The following is a 19,297-nucleotide window of genomic DNA, read 5'->3' as shown; positions in this document are numbered from 1 at the left end:
CAGAAACTGAACTAGAGTAGCTATATAAATACCGTGGCTATAAGAGCAGGTCAAAAGCCTGTCCACCATCTACCAGATATAAGTCAGGAATGTGATGGAATGCTCTCCACTTTCCTGGATGGGTGCAGCTCCAACAACACTCCTGAAGCTCGACACCATCCAGGACAAAGCAGCCCGCTTGATCGCCACCCAATCTACAAACATTCACTTCCTCCACCTTCCACACAGTGGCAGCAGTGTGTACCCTTTACAAGATGCACTGCAGCAACGCACCAAGGCTCCTTAGACAGCACCTTCCAAACCCGTGACCTCTACCACCTAGAAGCACAAGTGCAGCAGATGCATGGGAACACCACCACCTGCAAGTTCCCCTCCAAGGCACACACCATCCTGACTTGGAACTATATCGACATTCCTTCACTGTTACTGGGTATAAATCATGGAACTCTCTTCCTAATAGCACTGTGGGTGTACTTACCGCACATAGACTGCAGCGGTTCAAGGCAGTGGCTCACCACCACCTTCTCAAGGGCAATTAGGGAAGGGCAATAAATACTGTCCTAACCAGCGATGCCCACATCCCAGGAATGAATTTTTTTTTTAAATTCCAGTGGGAAATACTTTGTGACCTTCTGAATTCATCAGTCTACTAATAAAAGCATTTCTTTTTACAAATTAGCACTTAAAAAAACATATTAATTCCATAACAAAATAAACAGCATCCATTTTCATTTAGTCTGACCTGGAATTCCCTATCTAACAGCACTGTGGGAGGGCCTTTGCCATGCAGACTGTAACAGTTTAATCACATTTATTTAAAAGCTGCAATGAGAATGCAAAAAGATTTTCAATTCCATAAAATAGGGCACAAATAAATTTAAAGGTATGACAGAGATTGTGTTGGAGGCCATCTGCAAACACTCAGAGGTAGTCAAGGTTAGGAAATGGTGCAAATCAAATGATTGAATTTTCCAGCACAGTAGGAAATTTGGCCCACTACACCTATGCTAGCATTCTGAATGTTCCTTCCTCCATCCCCATTTTTTCCCAAATATTTATCCACTTCCCTTTTGAAAGCTATTATGGATTATGTTTCAGGTGGGGAATTCCTCTACACAAAAAAAATCTCCCATCTGCCTTTGGGAAGGGAAAGTATGAGGCCTGGCATGGGTGTTCGGTGAAATAAAACAGTCTGGACCGACCAGCTACACGAAATTTGAATATGGGAAGATGTAGCACCAGGAGCTTGTAAGATGGGAAAATATGTACTGGATGTAATTATATACATGATAAAATAAGAAACTGTATTCCAGAACATGCAGCAAGCTACAATCATTTGCCAACCTACAATCGTTTGACAATTATGCATGGATTTTTAGGAAAGCATTTTTGTAGATGATGATTTCCAATTTACTTCCCTCACTTGAATGTGCAAATTCATCCTAACATCTTTTTGTTGCCTCACTCAAATGCCCAACCGCCATGTGCAAGCCAGGGCAGCAAGTCTTGGCAGGGTGTTTGACAGGAGGAATGGAGCAGGGTGGCATTAACAACAAATTGCTTTTCATTCGTGCCTTTAACATAAAAAAAAAGTCCAAGGTACTTCAGAGGTGTTAACGGAAGTACCCCCAATTCTCCAAAGATCACATGTACACTTTTCCACAGCAGTCAGGGGATAGCGATCAAGAGCAGAAATCCTAGTCAATTTATATCTTCACTAATCTTGGGGAATCAAATGCATATTAGAGACCAAATGATCAGTTAACTCAAACAGACCAAGGATCAAACCTGGAGCCTTCCTAGTTCTTCTTCTTTGGCCTCCTTATCTTGGGTAAGATTGGACAATGGGTAAGCGCCTGGAGCTGGTCAGTGGTGTGTGGAGCAGCACCTGGAGTGGCTATAAAGGCCAATTCTAGAGTGACAGGCTCTTCCACAGGTGCTGCAGAAAAATTTGTTTGTCAGGGCTGTTACACAGTTGGCTCTCCCCTTGCGCTTCTGTCTTTTTTCCTGCCAACTGCTAAGTCTCTTCGACTCGCCACACTTTAGCCCCGCCTTTATGGCTGCCCGCCAGCTCTGGCGAACGCTGACAACTGACTCCCACGACTTGTGATCAATATCACAGGACTTCATGTCGCATTTGCAGACGTCTTTAAAGCGGAGACATAGTTCTATATGACTCAATACTGCACAACATAGTGCATTTGCTGAGCATTCACTGGGAGAAGATTTTAGAAACACATCTTTTGACTGACTGGCACAACTATAAAAATCAACAAAGGCATACAAAAATAAGTAAACAGGTGCAAAAAGAGAATATAAAAAAACTTGTACGGGATATCAGTTAACAACTAAAGTTTTCATAAATATTAAAGAGGAAAAGTGGCAAAGCTGAATATGAGCCCAATAAACAACAAATTCTGGAAGACTATAATGACAGACTTGTTTAAATTAATACTTTGTATCCATTTTCACAGTAGAGGAAGAGGACAAAGTATAAGCAGTACAAAAATAAGTCAAGGGCAGGAACTGAGTGGATTTAATAAGTAAATAAGTAGCAATGAAGAAAACAGTGGGACTGAAGATAGCCAATTCTCCAGGACGTGGCTGTTTCCATTCGAGATGACACAAAACTTGAGCGTAATGTGAACTGTGTGGAGGATACTGATAAAGTTCAAGAGGACATAGACAGGCTGGTAGAATGGGCAGGCAAGTGGCAGACGAAATTTAATACAGAAGTGTGAGATGATTCATTTTGGTAGGAGGAATGAGAAGTAATATAAAATAAAGGGTACAATTCTAAAGGGAGGTGCAGGAGCAGAGGGACCTGGGGTAATATGTGCACAAAGCATTGAAGGTGGCAGGGCAGGTTGAGAAAGTGGTTAATAAAGCATACAGGATCCTGAGCTTTATAAGTCGGGGCACAGAGTACAAAAGCTAGAAATATATTATAAACCTATATAAAACACTGGTTCAGCCTCAACTGGAATATCGTATCCAGTTCTGGACACCACACTTCGGCAAGAATGCGAAGGCATCAGAGAGGATGCAGAAAAGATTCACAAAAATGGTTCCAGGAATGAGGAATTTCAGCACATAGATAGATTGGAGAAGCTGGGACTGCTCTTCTCGGAGAAGAGAAGATTAAGAGATCTGATAGAGGTGTTCAAAATCACGAAGGGCCTGTACAGTGTAGAAAGGGCGAAACTGCTCCCATTGGATCGAGAACCAGGCGACACTGATTTAAGGTGGCTCAAAAAAATGTAACGGCGACATGAGGAAAAACTTTTTTATGCAGCGAGTGGTTAGGATCTGGAATGCACTGCTGAGTGTGTAGTGGAGGCAGATTCAATTGAGGCCTTCAAAAGAGAATCGGATAATTATATGATGAGAAAATATTTGCAGGGTTATGGTGAAAAGGTAGGGGAAATGGGACTAGGTGAGATGTTCTTGGAGAGAGCTGGCATGGACATGATGGGCCTAGGCCTCATTCTGTGCTGTAACCAATCTATGATTTGAGATGTCATCATATTTTTCCAAATTCTCTAGATTCAGGTCAAATGTGTTCTAAATCCAATTACAGTTCAAACTGACTAGCAAAGTGGGTTAGCAAACTATCCTTTTACTTCAGGCTTGGGTGAGAATCTAGTCTAGACTAGTGGGATGAAAGTTAGAGAACTGCAAGGCGAAATAGGTTTGAAGCACTCTCCATCCAGTTTGAAGTGAATGAAAATCCATTGCAAAAAACTGTCCCTAATATGTTGTTTCACTTATAGTATGGCTGATGTGGGAATTGGAAATATCACAATAATGTGTACGGTTTATCCTTTCTGAGGTTATGACTAAGCACATTGTCAGAACAACTACTGGAAAGAGCTTTGCATTGTAGTTAGTTGTGTTGTATCTAATCTGGCAACGTTTGCTGTTGTCTATGTGAGCCTGAAATGGAGGGTGTTTCATTCCTCAACTTTAGTATCCTTTACCTTGAGAAGCACAAAATCGTACCAAAATATTTTAATCATGTTTCTAACAAACTATGTACATTATATCTAATCTAAATTGACTGACAATGAAGGTCAATGACAGCAACATTCATTGCTAACCTGATGATGGGTCCCAACTGCAGCAGATGAAGCAGCAATATGAATGGCCTGTTCATGCCCAGTTCCCGATGGATTAACATCAATGAAAACTGCACCAGCACAGATGGCACCAACATGAAGGCGATAGTCAGTCCCAACCAATATGAATCACCCCAGCGGCTGTATAAGGCACAGAGAATGCCACCAGCTATGTCTTCTGCTATGAACAAAATCGTAGAGATGATGATGCTGACTGGCATCTTTGCCCGGTGCAATACAAGAGTTGTGGAGTTGTGATCAGCTTCGTCTCCATTAATTGCCCCTATCTTCTCCATTCCAAACTACAGTTGCAAGCTGACCTAGAAACACAAATAAGTTATATTTTATAAATTTAATATTATGGTCTTATGGATGTAGAGAATAATAGATATTTTGGACTATGTTCCGCTGCAATCTAATAAAGAGATTCAAATGGTTTATACATAGAACAAGTGGATATCACATGACATTGCTTATGGTAAGTCAAAGGATACACTTTTATAAGGAAAGGAAAATTCTACTAGAGTTTAATCTGGCCTGTCCTGTCCTTTTAATACTACTGAGAGATATTTCAGGTCTGCATTAGATACTCTCTCAGGTTCAATGTCATCAGTTTCTCCCATGAGCAGATTCCACAGCCTTTATGGTCAAGAGTTTGCCATTATTGCCCAATATCTAGTTATATGTGCAGCAAAAATGCCATAACAATGTTCAGAGATATGTTAAAATGGCATTTGCAATAATCCTGCTGAGTTCTGGGGGGAAAAAAAAGGTTTATGCTAAGAACCAATGGTACTCAATATTGTGTAGACAAAGGGCCTTTCACAGTTTAGATTTAGATTAGATTAGATTAGAGATACAGCACTGAAACAGGCCCTTCGGCCCACCGAGTCTGTGCCGACCATCAACCACCCATTTATACTAATTCTACACTAATCCCATATTCCTACCAAACATCCCCACCTGTCCCTATATTTCCCTACCACCTACTTAAACTAGTGACAATTTATAATGGCCAATTTACCTACCAACCTGCAAGTCTTTCGGCTTGTGGGAGGAAACCGGAGCACCCGGAGAAAACCCACGCAGACACAGGGAGAACTTGCAAACTCCACACAGGCAGTACCCAGAATCGAACCCGGGTCCCTGGAGCTGTGAGGCTGCAGTGCTAACCACTGCGCCAGTGGTTCATATTAGTGGCTAGAGCTAGACACATCCAGGTTTATCAAGGTTGAATGGTGGGTTATGTCTTAGATAAGTGCCCAAAATAACCTAAAGCGAAGTCATCTTTATTTTGCAGAAGTGAAAGACATTCTTGCAACTAAACCTGAAAATAACCAAATCCTTCTGTGAATCTTACCATTTTTAGGAACTTTGGAACAGATCCCATGGCACTATTTCGAAGAGCAGGGGAGTTATCCCCAATATCCTGGCCAATATTTATCCATCAATATTGTAAAACAGATTACCTAGTCATTATCACATTGCTGTTTCCAGAATCTTGCTGTGCACAAACTGGCTGCTGCATTTTCTACATTATTCAATTCTTTTTAAATTCATTTACTTCATTCACGGGATATAAGCATCACTGGCAAGGCCATCATTTATTGCCCATCCCTAATTGCCCTTGGGAAGGTGGTGGTGAGCTACCTTCTTGAACTGCTACAGTCCATGTGGTGCAGGTACATCCACATTGCAGGTAGGTAGGGAGTTCTAGGTTTTTGACACAGCGACGGTAAAGGAATGGCAATACGGTTCGAAGTCAGGATGGTGTGTGGCTTGGAGGGCAACTTGCAGGTGGTGGTGTTCCCTTGCATCTGCTGCCCTTGTCCCTTTAAGCGGTAGAGGTCGTGGGTTTGAAAGGTGCTATTGAAGGACACTTGGTGAGTTGCTGCAATGTATCTTGTAGATGGTATATACTGTAAAGGCTTGCTACCTGACCCAAACCCGATGGGACCCAACGACATGTGTCAGGTTCGGGTCGGGTCGGGTCGGGCCCCTCTTCCGGATCCGGCTTTCGGGCTCAGGTCAGGTTGAGTCCAGGTCAGACCGGACACACACAGTAAGTGCTCTGCTGGTAAGCATTGAAATTTAAAAAAAAAAAAACTTACCTGAGTTGGGAGTCCAGGAGGAAACGGAGTCTATGCAGTGAGCGAGTGATGTCACTATGACATCATTACACATGCGCTGCAGCTTCCTGGAGGTTCCGAGTCGGAAGGTAAGTAAAGGGATGGTCGGGTCAGGCTCAGGTTGGGTCAAGTCAGGGTCGGGCTTGGGTCCGCTGTGGTCCGGTCGGGTTGTTTTTCCCAACCTGAGCAGGCCTTTAATATACTGCTGCCACTGTGCACCAGTGGTGGAAGCAGCAAATGTGGTGGATGTTAATTATTCTTCACTCTAGTGCTACTCGTCTCTCCCAGTCCTCTGTGAACCCCATTTCTCCTCCCTAATGTTTCATCCTGGTGCTCATTTCCCTGTCAAATTAGTTTAAACCCTCCACCGCAGCACTACTTAAGCTTTCTGCAAGAACAACTGGTCCCGGTTCTGTTGAAGAGCAACCTGTTACCTTGAACGGGTCCATCCTGCCTGCTTAGCAGACACTCCTAGCTCAGTGCACAAACAGCTCTGTTATTGCGCACTGCTTAAATGCCCTGGGTCTGAAGTCAGTTTACAATGCAAAATCTGTCATCTCTTCTTGAAAACTGTCCATAATAATGGGTGATTTTTTTCAAAAATAAAACCATGAGTAATATTGGCTGGTTGTTTTTGGTATCTGATCATTTCCACTGAACTCTTTGCTGGCTATGCTGTACGACTGAATTCATAGGCGATTCAGTGAAACAATTCAATTCTCTAGCTACAATGCAGCAAAGTAGAGCTTGCCATAGATAATAAGCGTCATCAATTTTACACCCAATACCACTGGTTGTACATTATAAATGCACCACCTTCCATGATCAGAATATTGGTATTATTGGCTTTATGCTTTTCCAAAAGAGTTTTTTGTTTGCCCTTAAAGATACACCAGTGCTACTAGAATACCTTTTTTATTCTTTCATGGGTCACAGGCAACGCCAGCCTTTGTTGCCCATCCCTAATTGCCCTTGAGAAGGTGGTGGTGAGCCTTGTGGGTACAGTAGCATAGTGGTTACTTTAGAACAAAGAACAAAGAACAGTACAGCACAGGAACAGGCCATTCGGCCCTCCAAGCCTGCGCCGATCTTGATGCCTGCCTAAACTAACACCTTCTGCACTTCCGGGGCCCATATCCCTCTATTCCCTTCCTATTCATGTATTTGTCAAGATGTCTCTTAAACGTCGCTATCGTATCTGCTTCCACCACCTCCCCTGGCAGCAAGTTCCAGGCACTCACCACCCTCTGTGTAAAAAGCTTACCTCGCACATCCCCTCTAAACTTTGCCCCTCTCACCTTCAACCTATGTCCCCCAGTAACTGACTCTTCCACCCTGGGAAAAAGCTTCTGACTATCCACTCTGTCCATGCCGCTCATAACTTTGTAAACCTCGATCATGTCGCCCCTCTACCTCCGTCGTTCTAGTGAAAACAATCCGAGTTTTTCCAACCTCTCCTCGTAGCTAATGCCCTCCAGACCAGGCAACATCCTGGTAAACCTCTTCTGTACCCTCTCCAAAGCCTCCACGTCCTTCTGGTAGTGTGGCGACCAGAATTGCACACAATATTCTAAGTGTGGCCTAACTAAGGTTCTGTACAGCTGCAACATGACTTGCCCATTTTTATACTCTATGCCCCAACCGATGAAGGCAAGCATGCCGTATGCCTTCTTGACTACCTTATCCACCTGCATTGCCACTTTCAGTGACCTGTGGACCTGTATGCCCAGATCTCTCTGCCTGTCAATACTCCCAAGGGTTCTGCCATTTACTGTATACCTCCCACCTGCATTAGACCTTCCAAAATGCATTACCTCACATTTGGCCGGATTAAACTCCATCTGCCATTTCTCCGCCCAAGTCTCCAACCGATCTATATCCTGCTGTACCCTCTGACAATCCTCATCATTATCCGCAACTCCACCAACCTTTGTGTCGTCCGCAAACTTACTAATCAGACCAGCTACATTTTCCTCCAAATCATTTATATATACTACAAACAGCAAAGGTCCCAGCACTGATCCCTGCGGAACACCACTAGTCACATCCCTCCATTCAGAAAAACACCCATCCACTGATACCCTCTGTCTTCTAGACCGAGCCAGTTCTGTATCCATCTTGCCAGCTCACCTCTGATCCTGTGTGACTTCACCTTTTGTACCAGTCTGCCATGTGGGACCTTGTCAAAGGCTTTACTAAAGTCCAATAGATAACATCCACTGCCCTTCCTTCATCAATTTACTGTTCTAGTAATGCTGAACTAATAACATTAATTCAAATCCCACCAAGGCAGCTGGGGAATTTAAATTCAGTTAATTTAATAAATCTGGAATATGGAAAAAAGCTAGTTTCAGTAATGGTGGCCATGAAACTACCAGTTTGTTGTAAAAACTCATCTGGTTCACCAATGTCCTTTAGAGAAGAAAATCTGCCATCCTTACCTGCTCTGGCCGATAGAACTTCAGATCCACAGCAAAGTAGTTGACTTTTGAACTGCCCTCTGAAATGGCCTAGCCAGCCACTCAGTTGTAAAGGGATGGGCAATAAATGCTGGTCTGTGAATGAATAATTTTTAAAAATCATGGAGAGGGGATTGGAATCCTAATGCTTCATCTCTCATTCTGCTCAAGTCCAGCCCACTGTATTTGCGTATGCATGTCCCAGTGTTTACATTCACTAGACAGATGTTTATCATTTTCTGGTATGGCATATCCAAGGCCTTTTAAAAAAAAACAAAGGACAAGGCCAGGAATGGTCTGGTCTGCAAGACCTGTCCAGAATCCAATAAAGGCCACAGCCATAAGAAAGAAGTTTCTTAAAATTTGGGCTAAGGCAGCAGAAAGAGGTACAAATGTTACTTTCCAAATGTGCATGAGATTTCACATTGCACTTGAAGAAATTGACAAACAGGTTGCCCAATCTGGAGCTGTAGATATGGACAGTTACTGGGAATTGTAGCTTGCTATCATGTTAAGACTTTTCAGCGGTGAGTTATAGCTCGGTGCAGCCCAAAATCTCAAGCCTCCAGCTTCTCAAAAATGCAGAGGCCCAGAATAGGAAAGATTAGAGACATTTTAAACACAGAAAATGCTTTTAGAAAGCCAGGTTTAATGATGTGTCATTTTTATGTCTTTATGTTACATAGTTAATTTCTCTGTTCTGTTGAAAGGTCACTGACCTGAAACGTTAACTTTGCTTCTCTCTCCACAGATGCTGCCAGACCTGCTGAGTATTTCCAGCACTTTTTTTGGTTTTATTTCAGATTTCCAGCAACTGCAGTATTTTACTTTTAATTTATTGTTAATTTCTCACCTTAATTGGAGAAAGCAAAGGCTGGTTTACAATTTGGATGCTCTCCAGTTACCTTTAATTTATACTCAATGCAAGGGATCATTTCTAAGGCTAGTCTGCACTTCCTATGAACTAAAATGTTGTGCATGAAGCCATCCGGGTTAACAATAGCTGTTTGTGCTGGCTTGTAGCTTCACCGAGATGACCTCATTTTTAAGTACACCAGGTGCTGCTCGTGGCATGCTCTCCTGCACTCCTCGTCACTAGTCTTAATATTTAGGTAAGCTTTTGGTAACATGACCAAGATTTAAAATAACAGAAAAACTTTCAGATAACTAATTTAGCTTCTAGAATTAACTTGTGCTTCCACAGGATTCTTCTTGCATCTTCAATAACTGATATGGCATCACAACATCAGACATCATTTAAGGTTTAAACTATTGAGCAAATTTACTGCAGAAGAAATGAACAAGCAAAAGAAACTAATATAACACCAATATATTAGAAGTTATACTATCTAGCTCCTTAAAAAGAAAATAATTGTTCACTACGTCTAAAGTACCATTCTTTTGAATTAACATTTTCTTTTCATATTTCTCACCATTGTGGGAATTGAACTAACTCTTGAAGGTTGCAAGTAGATTCTCTCAACTCAGTTCCACTCAACTGAATTCAGGAACAGACATTGTGCATTTAAATAAATGACAGCCAGATTCCAAAGCAAACAATTATCATAAGTGAACAAGTATGTGCTTGTTTGAATGTGGCTTGGCTTCGCCCTTGAATCTCTTAAACCAATTCAAAATATCTTTGCAATATTTGCATTGTGACAGAATGTCAAGGGACAGCCACCAAGCCAAAGCAAAATTACTTTTTGTTACATTATTCCTGCCCCGTCTGGATGTGGATCTTGCCAATTTGGCACTCAAAAGGATTGAAACTACAGCACATTTATTCCTGATGTGACAATGTCTTGGTGTTCCTGGGTTGGAAACCACAACACTGTTGGATGACCACATTATATCCTTTTAGGGAAATACTCCATTGCAACAGACTTTTTTTTGCTGAGTTTAATCATACTGAAGGATTGTGGTCAGAACGCACAGTAAATTAAGCTGTATATCAACATGGTTACAGCTACTGTAATATCCAGACAATGTTTAAAAATTCTTTTTTAATTGTGGAATAAACCATCACTCATGGCAAATGCTTGAAATTTAGGTTTACAACTGGGTGTTTGTCCCCAGGGTCAGTCACTTGTCTCAGTAGAGTACTGATGCGTTAGTGTGGAATGTGAATGTACAGACCCCTTTCGAAACTTCTCTCCTCCAAAAACCCACCTTTAAAACTTTTGTCCATATCCAATGTACTTTTCCTCTGCAAAGTCTTTGAACATCTTATCCGCAACTCCAGTCAAATTGCTACCCTGCCATCAACGTTGCTTCGAATTCTTTTGTTAGCACAGCCTATTCATTGGAGCATGCGGACCTTTTAAATATTTTTGCCTGGCCATGCATGTGTGGTTAGTTAAAGTGGTTGACTTGTGCACGGGAACTTCTGGGTAATAGGGAACCAATGGCTGTCACAGCACTGAAACCATCCTAATCAAAAAGTTACAAATGACATCCTGTGACTGTGGTATACTCTCTCTCTCCTCATCCTTAACATCTCTGCAGTCTTTGAAATGATCAACCATACCATCATCCTCCAACTCCTCTCCTCCCTTGTCTCACTTGGTGGAACTGCCCTCACTTGGTTATACTCTTACTTATCCAATTGTAACCAAAGCATCTCCAACAAGGGCTTCTCTTCCCACCCCCACACCATTACTTCAGGAGTCCCCCGAAGACCTAAGCTTAGCACACCACCCCCACGTCCTCATCTGCATGCTGTCCATTGGTAACATCATGGGGTCAGGTTCCACATGAACTCTGACAAAACCCAGCTCTCTCTCTGTCTACCACCACCTGCTCAGCCTCCCATTCACCACCTTCCATCAACTTCAATTTATCCAAACTCTCCTGCCCATAGTCTATCCCACACTGCCCCTCTCATCCATGACCCTTGTAAGCATTAACCTAACTGGGGGACTGGCAGCCAATGCCTCAAATTTAAAATATTGACTTTCATGTTTAAATCACTCTCTGGCCTCTTCCTTCTTTTTCCCTGTAACCTCCTCCACCCTACAACTATTCCAAATGTCTCTGTTCCTCTGACTCTGGCCTCTTGTGAATTGCTCAGTTTTTTTCCCCAACATTGGTGACCATGCCTTCAGTCGTTTGGGCCCGACATTCTGGGATTCCTTCCCTAAACCTACCTCTCCAACTCTCACTCCTCCTTTAAGATCCACCTTAAAACATACCCTTTTGACCAAGCTTTAGGTCACCACTCCCACTATCTTCTGTGGCCTGGGCCGATTACAATGTTGTGGAGCACTGCAAGACTTTTTTCTATGTTAAAAGGTGCTTTACAAATGCAAGTTATAGAATAGAATCTTACAAAAGGATGCCATTCAGCTCATCTTGCATGTGCTGGCTCTTTCTCCCTTTCTACTCTATCAAAACTCATTCATTTTGATCAACTCTATTAATATAATAAAAGCAAAATACTGCGGATGCTGGAAATCTGAAACAAAAACAAGAAATGCTGGAATCACTCAGCAGGTCTGGCAGCATCTGTGGAAAGAGAAGCAGAGTTAACGTTTCGGGTCAGTGACCCTTCTTCGGAACTGACAAATATTAGAAAAGTCACAGATTATAAACAAGTGAGGTGGGGGTGGGGCAAGAGATAACAAAGGAGAAGGTGCAGATTGGACCGGGCCACATAGCTGACCAAAAGGTCACGGAGAAAAGGCAAACAATATGTTAATGGTGTGTTGAAAATCAAAGCATTAGTACAGATTAGGTATGAATACACTGAATATAGAACATCAGCAAGTGCAAACCTGAAGAAAAACAACCTGAAAAAAAACAGTGGGTAAGCAAACTGAACAAACTAAGATGAAATGAAATAAATGCAAAAAAAGATTGTAAAAAATGTAAAAAGGAATGTAAAAAAAAGGAAGAAAAAATAACTAAAAATGAAAGTAAAATGGGGGGCTGTCATGCTCTGAAATTATTGAACTCAATGTTCAGTCCGGCAGGCTGCAGTGTGCCTAATCGGTAGATGAGATGCTGTTCCTCGAGCTTGCGTTGATGTTCACTGGAACACTGCAGCAATCCCAGGACAGAGATGTGAGCATGAGAGCAGGGGGGAGTGTTGAAATGGCAAGTAACCGGAAGCTCAGGGTCCTGCTTGCGGACTGAGCGGAGATGTTCCGCAAAGCGGTCACCCAGTCTGCGCTTGGTCTCCCCAATGTAGAGGAGACCACACTGTGAGCAGCGAATACAGTATACTACATTGAAAGAAGTACAAGTAAATCGCTGCTTCACCTGAAAGGAGTGTTTGGGGCCTGGGATAGTGAGGAGAGAGGAGGTAAATGGGCAGGTATTACACCTCCTGCGATTGCAGGGGAAGGTGCCCTGGGACGGGGACGAGGTGGTGGGGGTAATGGAGGAGTGGACCAGGGTGTCGCGGAGGGAACAATCCCTTCGGAATGCTGACAGGGGAAGGGAGGGGAAGATGCGACTGGTAGTGGCATCACGCTGGAGGTGGCGAAAATGGCGGAGGATGATCCTTTGGATATGGAGGCTGGTGGGATGAAAAGTGAGGACAAGGGGAACCCTGTCACGGTTCTGGGAGGGAGGGGAAGGGGTGAGGGTAGAGGTGCGGGGAATCGGTCGGACACGGTTGAGGGCCCCGTCAACCACAGTGGGGGGAAATCCTTGGTTGAGGAAAAAGGAGGTCATATCAGAAGCACCGTCATGGAAGGTAGCATCATCAGAGCAGATGCGTCGGAGACGGAGAAACTGGGAGAATGGAATGGAGTCCTTACAGGAGGTAGGGTGTGAAGAAGTGTAGTCGAGGTAGCTGTGGGAGTCAGTGGGCTTATAATGGATATTGGTAGACAACCTATCCCCAGAGATGGAGACAGAGAAGTCGAAGAAGGGAAGGGAAGTGTCAGAGATGGACCATGTAAAGGTGAGAGAAGGGTGGAAATTGGAAGCAAAGTTGATAAAGTTTTCTAGTTCGGGGCGGGAGCAGGAAACGGCACCAATACAGTCATCAATGTACTGGAAAAAGAGTTGGGGGAGGGGGCCTGAGTAGGACTGGAACAAAGAATGCTCGACATATCCCACAAAAAGACAGGCATAACTAGGACCCATGCGGGTACCCATAGCGACACCTTTTACTTAAAGGAAGTGCATGGAGTTGAAGGAGAAGTTGTTCAATGTGAGAACAAGTTCAGCCAGGCGGAGGAGGGTGGTGGCGGATGGGGACTGGTTGGGCCTCTGTTCCAGGAAGAAGCGGAGAGCCCTCAAACCATCCTGGTGGGGGGTGGAGGTGTAGAGCGATTGGACGTCCAGCGTGAAGAGGAGGCGGTTGGGACCAGGAAACTGGAAACTCTATTAATAACCTTCTTAACTTTCTCTGCTCTAAGCAGAACAATCCCAGCTTCTCTAGTCTCTCAATATAATTAAAGACTCTCATTCCTCATTCCATTCTATTAAATCTCAACACCTCTCCGAGGTTTAGCGATCCTTCCTAAGTAAAGGCCTGCTTAAGTCGGGAAATAAAAACTCGACCCAAACCCGACAGAACCACATCGGACCTGAGCCAGAGTCCCTCCACTTTTCCCGTGCCCGACCTGAGCCCAGCCCAACCACCGGAATGGTTACCTACCTTGATTCCATAGTGCACTCACTCAGTGTACCGCTTTTGGATTAAGGAAGCTGCAGCATGAGCGTGATGACTTCATTGAGATGCTCACTGCGCAGACTCAGTTTCCCTCCTTGACGTCCTGGACTCTAGCTCAGGTAAGTTTTTCAACCTTTACACTCTCCACTCCAGCAGAGCAAAATGCAAGACTTCCTGTGTGTGTCCGACACAGACCCGACCCGGACCTGGCCTGACCTGACCCAAAGGAGCGACCCGAGCCTGATACATGTGGTCAGGTCCCGTCGGGTTCAGGTCGTGTAGCAGGCCTTTATTCCTAAACAGTTGCGCCCAAAAATGGGCATAATACGTCAGCTGAGGCCTAACTTGTGGTTTATAAAAGTTTAGTTTAACTTCCTTGCTTTTGTACTCTATGCCACTATTTATAAAGTCAAGGATCCCATATACTCCTTTAAATAGCCTTCTCAAGTTGTCTGGACATCTTCAAAGATTTGTGTAAGTGAACCTCAGGTGTCTGTTTCTGCACCCTTCTAAAATTGAATAATTTTGTTTATATTGATCCTCCACATTCTTCCTTTCAACCTGCATCCCTTCACATTTCTCTACATGAGATGTCATCTGCCACGTGTCTGCCCATTTCACCAGTCTATGTCATCCCAAAGTCTACTACTATACTCCTCACTGTTATTGCTGCTGTGAAAGATCAAAAATAATTGGGACAAGCTAGCACAGGATCTGCTCACATGGCACCATGAGCCTTTCTAAAGTATTTTCTGCACAAGGGATCAAGCCATTTAATTGGGCTTCAGCTTGTAGGTAATTAGGAATGAATCTATAAAAAACAGACAACCTGAGTAATCCCCTTGCTTATTTTTGGTTATGTGTGACATTAATTGTCAACCCTCTTTGGCTTAACTAGGTCAATATCTGGACCCGAATGTGCTGTTCCTCCAATGTCAAAATAAAATGGCTGTCATCAATGTATGCTACAAGCAATTTCCAGCCCATTAGAACGGAGTTCACCAGTGACTGGAAAGTGGTGGTAATATTTTTCATTCTAAAAAGGATAATGCAAAACTTCAGGACTGACTGTAACAAATGCAGAGTTAACTTGGTCTCTGCACAAAGTGGCATCTTCCAATAACTTTTCATCAATCTAGCTTCATCGGACATCTTGCAGACCCAGCTTCTCCAGTATCTCCTCAATGCAATGCATCGCATTGGATAAATGTTAAATTCTGCCAAATTATTTATTTCATGATAATCTTTACAGAATCATATTGTCTTGTCATCTCTGACAACACTAGTCGTAACTGTATGTGGCCAGATTACTCCCAGGTTCTTTATCTCCAGATCATGGGTAGGTAGAATTTCCACCCTGAACAAAAGCCATCCAGAAGATTTTTGGGGCATTTATGTGCCCGTGTGTAACATTGTCCCTCTCAAGATTGTGTGTTGGACAAAAATCTTACCATACTTGCAATGTATTTGTATAATATGCTAACGATGTGATGATGTAATGATGTAAATAAACATATCCTTGAACTAGTCATGCTTGGTGTCCATTTTGTCCATTTGTGCCACCCAAATATCTCACAGAAAATGGAGATGAGGATGCGATAAAGGTCTGTCAATATAGGCAGAAAACAGCAGCAGGGACTGCAATGGACAAGTTCAGCCACTTTCTGATAACCAACCTGCTCGCACGGAGATTTTGGCTGGATTGTGCGAAGCCTGAGCCTCAGTTTATCCCCTTGGTTGACTGGGATGCCGCAGGGTCATAGTGTGCAACGTATTCAAAGTGTTCATTTGGGTCGGGGAATATTTTCAACCACCAACTAGACAGGTATTGGACATCACAGTAACAGACAGCTGTAGTAAAGGATTTATTGGGTTAGTGTGAATTTGCAAATAGGACTACATGGCTGCGCCCACAGGATACATCGGAAGGCAAGGAACATGAGTGAGTTTGAGAACCATTCAGTTCATATATTGAAAGAATGGACATGTTTTTCAAAGCTAATATTTTTGAATTTGAAGGTGATAATGAAGAGGTCAAGATTCAGAATAAGGCAATTCTTAAGTGCAAGAAAGCAGTTTTGCTAACGGAATTTGGCCCGAAAATGTATGGCACAATAACAAAACTTCTTACTCCTGACAAGGCAGAAGATGTGCCTTTCAAAACAATCACCACCAAGTTGGAGGAACATTTCAACCTGAAACCATTAGAAATAGCAGAAAGCTACAAATTTGGAACCAGAAATCAGGGAAGTAGTGGAACAGTTGGTGAGTACATCGTGGCACAGAAGAATTTATCACTACATTGCAACTTTGTCACATTCTTAGACATGATTTAGGAGACAGATTTGTGTGTGGATTGGTGGATAAAAGAATCCAACTGAAGTTACTAAACAGACAAAATCTTACATTTGAGCGAGCATGTAAGTTCACTCTTTCTATAGAGATGGCATCAAAGAATGCTGGGGAATTTTGTCCTATGCCAGTGACTAGTACAGCTTGTGTCCACAGGCAGAAGGCTTCCACCAAGTCAAAAGATCTAGTTAGAGAAGTGTTGGTAAAATTGGTTTAGTGTCTTATTGCGATAAGGGCAACCACCCGGCACAAGCATATCAGTGCAGAAATGCCAAATGCTTTAATTGCCAAAAAACAGGTCATATTGCAACAGCTTGCTGAGGGGAGGCCAAAGCAGGAAAGGGAACTCATTTCAGTATTAACGGAAATCAGCAATGTCACAAGGGTGGAGTTCACAATCTTGAAGTGAATCGAGAGTGCCTAAGCAGCGAGCAGCTAGGGCGGTACAGTATTTATGCTACTAGCAATCACTCAAATGATAGAGACTTTTGTACAAAGGTGTTGGTAAATCAACAGTACATCGACATGTGCATTGATACAGCTGCAGATTGCTCCATTATGAGTAGAAACACGTATGAGAGCAAATTCAGTAACACACCTCTAACTGAGAGCACAGTTCAGTTGAAAACCTACTCTGGTGGGACAAAGAACAAAGAAAATTACAGCACAGGAACAGGCCCTTCGGCCCTCCAAGCCTGCGCCGATCCAGATCCTCTATCTAAACATGTCGCCTATTTTCTAAGGGTCTGTATCTCTTTGCTTCCTGCCCATTCATGTATCTGTCTAGATACATCTTAAAAGACGCTATCGTGCCCGCGTCTACCACCTCCGCTGGCAACGCGTTCCAAGCACCCACCACCCTCTGCGTAAAGAACTTTCCACGCATATCCCCCCCTAAACTTTTCCCCTCTCACTTTGAACTCATGACCCCGAGTAATTGAATCCCCCACTCTGGGAAAAAGCTTCTTGCTATCCACCCTGTCTATACCTCTCATGATTTTGTGCACCTCAATCAGGTCCCCCCTCAACCTCCGTCTTTCTAATGAAAATAATCCTCATCTACTCAACCTCTCTTCATAGCTAGCGCCCTCCATACCAGGCAACATCCTGGTGAACCTCCTCTGCAACCTCTCCAAAGCATCCACATCCTTTTGGTAATGTGGCGACCAGAACTGCATGCAGTATTCCAAATGTGGCCGAACCAAAGTCTTATACAACTGTAACATGACCTGCCAACCCTTGTACTTAATACCCCGTCCGATGAAGGAAAGCATGCCGTATGCCTTCTTGACCACTCTATTGACCTGCGTTGCCACCTTCAGGGAACAATGGACCTGAACACCCAAATCTCTCTGTACATCAATTTTCCCCAGGACTTTTCCATTTACTGTACAGTTCACTCTTGAATTGGATCTTCCAAAATGCATCACCTCGCATTTGCCCTGATTGAACTCCATGTGCCATTTCTCTGCCCAACTCTCCAATCTATCTATATTCTGCTGTATTCTCTGACAGTCCCCTTCACTATCTGCTACTCCACCAATCTTAGTGTCGTCTGCAAACTTGCTAATCAGACCACCTATACTTTCCTCCAAATCATTTATGTATATCACAAACAACAGTGGTCCCAGCACGGATCCCTGTGGAACACCACTGGTCACACGTCTCCATTTTGAGAAACTCCCTTCCACTGCTACCCTCTGTCTCCTGTTGCCCAGCCAGTTCTTTATCCATCTAGCTAGTACACCCTGGACCCCATGCAACTTCACTTTCTCCATCAGCCTACCATGGGGAACCTTATCAAACGCCTTACTGAAGACCATGTATATGACATCTACAGCCCTTCTCTCATCAATCAACATTAGAAACGTGTGGACAAACGGAGTGCAGCGTCCAATATAAGGGAAAATCCCTTGAGTTGCCCACTGTTGTAGAGAGAGATGTCAACAAACCATTAATGGGCAAAGACTGGCTTCATAAACTGCAGTTAGACTGGAAACGTGTTTTCCAAATTGAGAAGACCAAGAAGCTTGATCAGCTAGTTACAGGAACATTTTCAAGGATAGATATGAAGGTATAATCGATGTGAAAACAAACAACCGAATTTGGCCTGATGCAAAACTCGTATATTGCAAGGCTAGGCCTGCTCCTTATGCTCTCAAAACCCAGCTTGAAGAGGAGCTAAAGAAGCTAGAGAGGAACAGTGTGCTAGTGAAAACTTACCACAGTGATTGGGAAACTCCAATTGTAGTAATGTCCATGTCAGACAAAACCATAAGACTATGCAGGGACAACAAAGTCACAATCAATGAGGCCGTGGATGATGCCAGTATCCACTACCAACCTCTTGAGATTTATATGTGGAGTTAGCAGGATCCAAGCTATTCACAAAGTTGGATTCGTCCTATGCTTATGCACAGCTCAAATGTGGATCGAGAGTCTTTTGGGCCTCCTTATCTCGAGAGACAATGGATACGCGCCTGGAGGTGGTCAGTGGTTTGTGAAGCAGCGCCTGGAGTGGCTATAAAGGCCAATTCTGGAGTGACAGGCTCTTCCACAGGTGCTGCAGAGAAATTTGTTTGTTGGGGCTGTTGCACAGTTGGCTCTCCC

The 19,297-nt window shown here is 43.4% G+C and overlaps 1 protein-coding gene across 4 annotated transcripts in view; it reads right to left on the bottom strand.

Annotated features, from left to right (window-relative positions):
- xkrx (XK related X-linked) overlaps positions 1-19,297 on the bottom strand; it is a 57,847-nt gene that overhangs the window by 14,744 nt on the left and 23,806 nt on the right. For 2 of the 4 annotated variants that reach the window (XM_068047502.1, XM_068047503.1), the window contains exon 2: positions 4,101-4,438. In XM_068047502.1, the coding sequence (XP_067903603.1) occupies positions 4,101-4,414 (314 nt within the window). In that variant the 5' untranslated portion in view covers positions 4,415-4,438. Of the gene's footprint in view, positions 1-4,100; positions 4,439-6,229; positions 6,277-8,688; positions 8,803-19,297 lie in introns of those variants that run through there. The other 2 variants (XM_068047501.1, XM_068047504.1) reach the window with 2 other exon arrangements.

The sequence above is a fragment of the Heterodontus francisci genome, chromosome 15 (genome assembly GCF_036365525.1).
Source record: "Heterodontus francisci isolate sHetFra1 chromosome 15, sHetFra1.hap1, whole genome shotgun sequence".
Classification (NCBI taxonomy): domain Eukaryota; kingdom Metazoa; phylum Chordata; class Chondrichthyes; order Heterodontiformes; family Heterodontidae; genus Heterodontus; species Heterodontus francisci.
The sequence above is the reverse complement of the archived record's forward strand: the minus strand, read 5'-3'. Positions and strand labels throughout refer to the sequence as shown.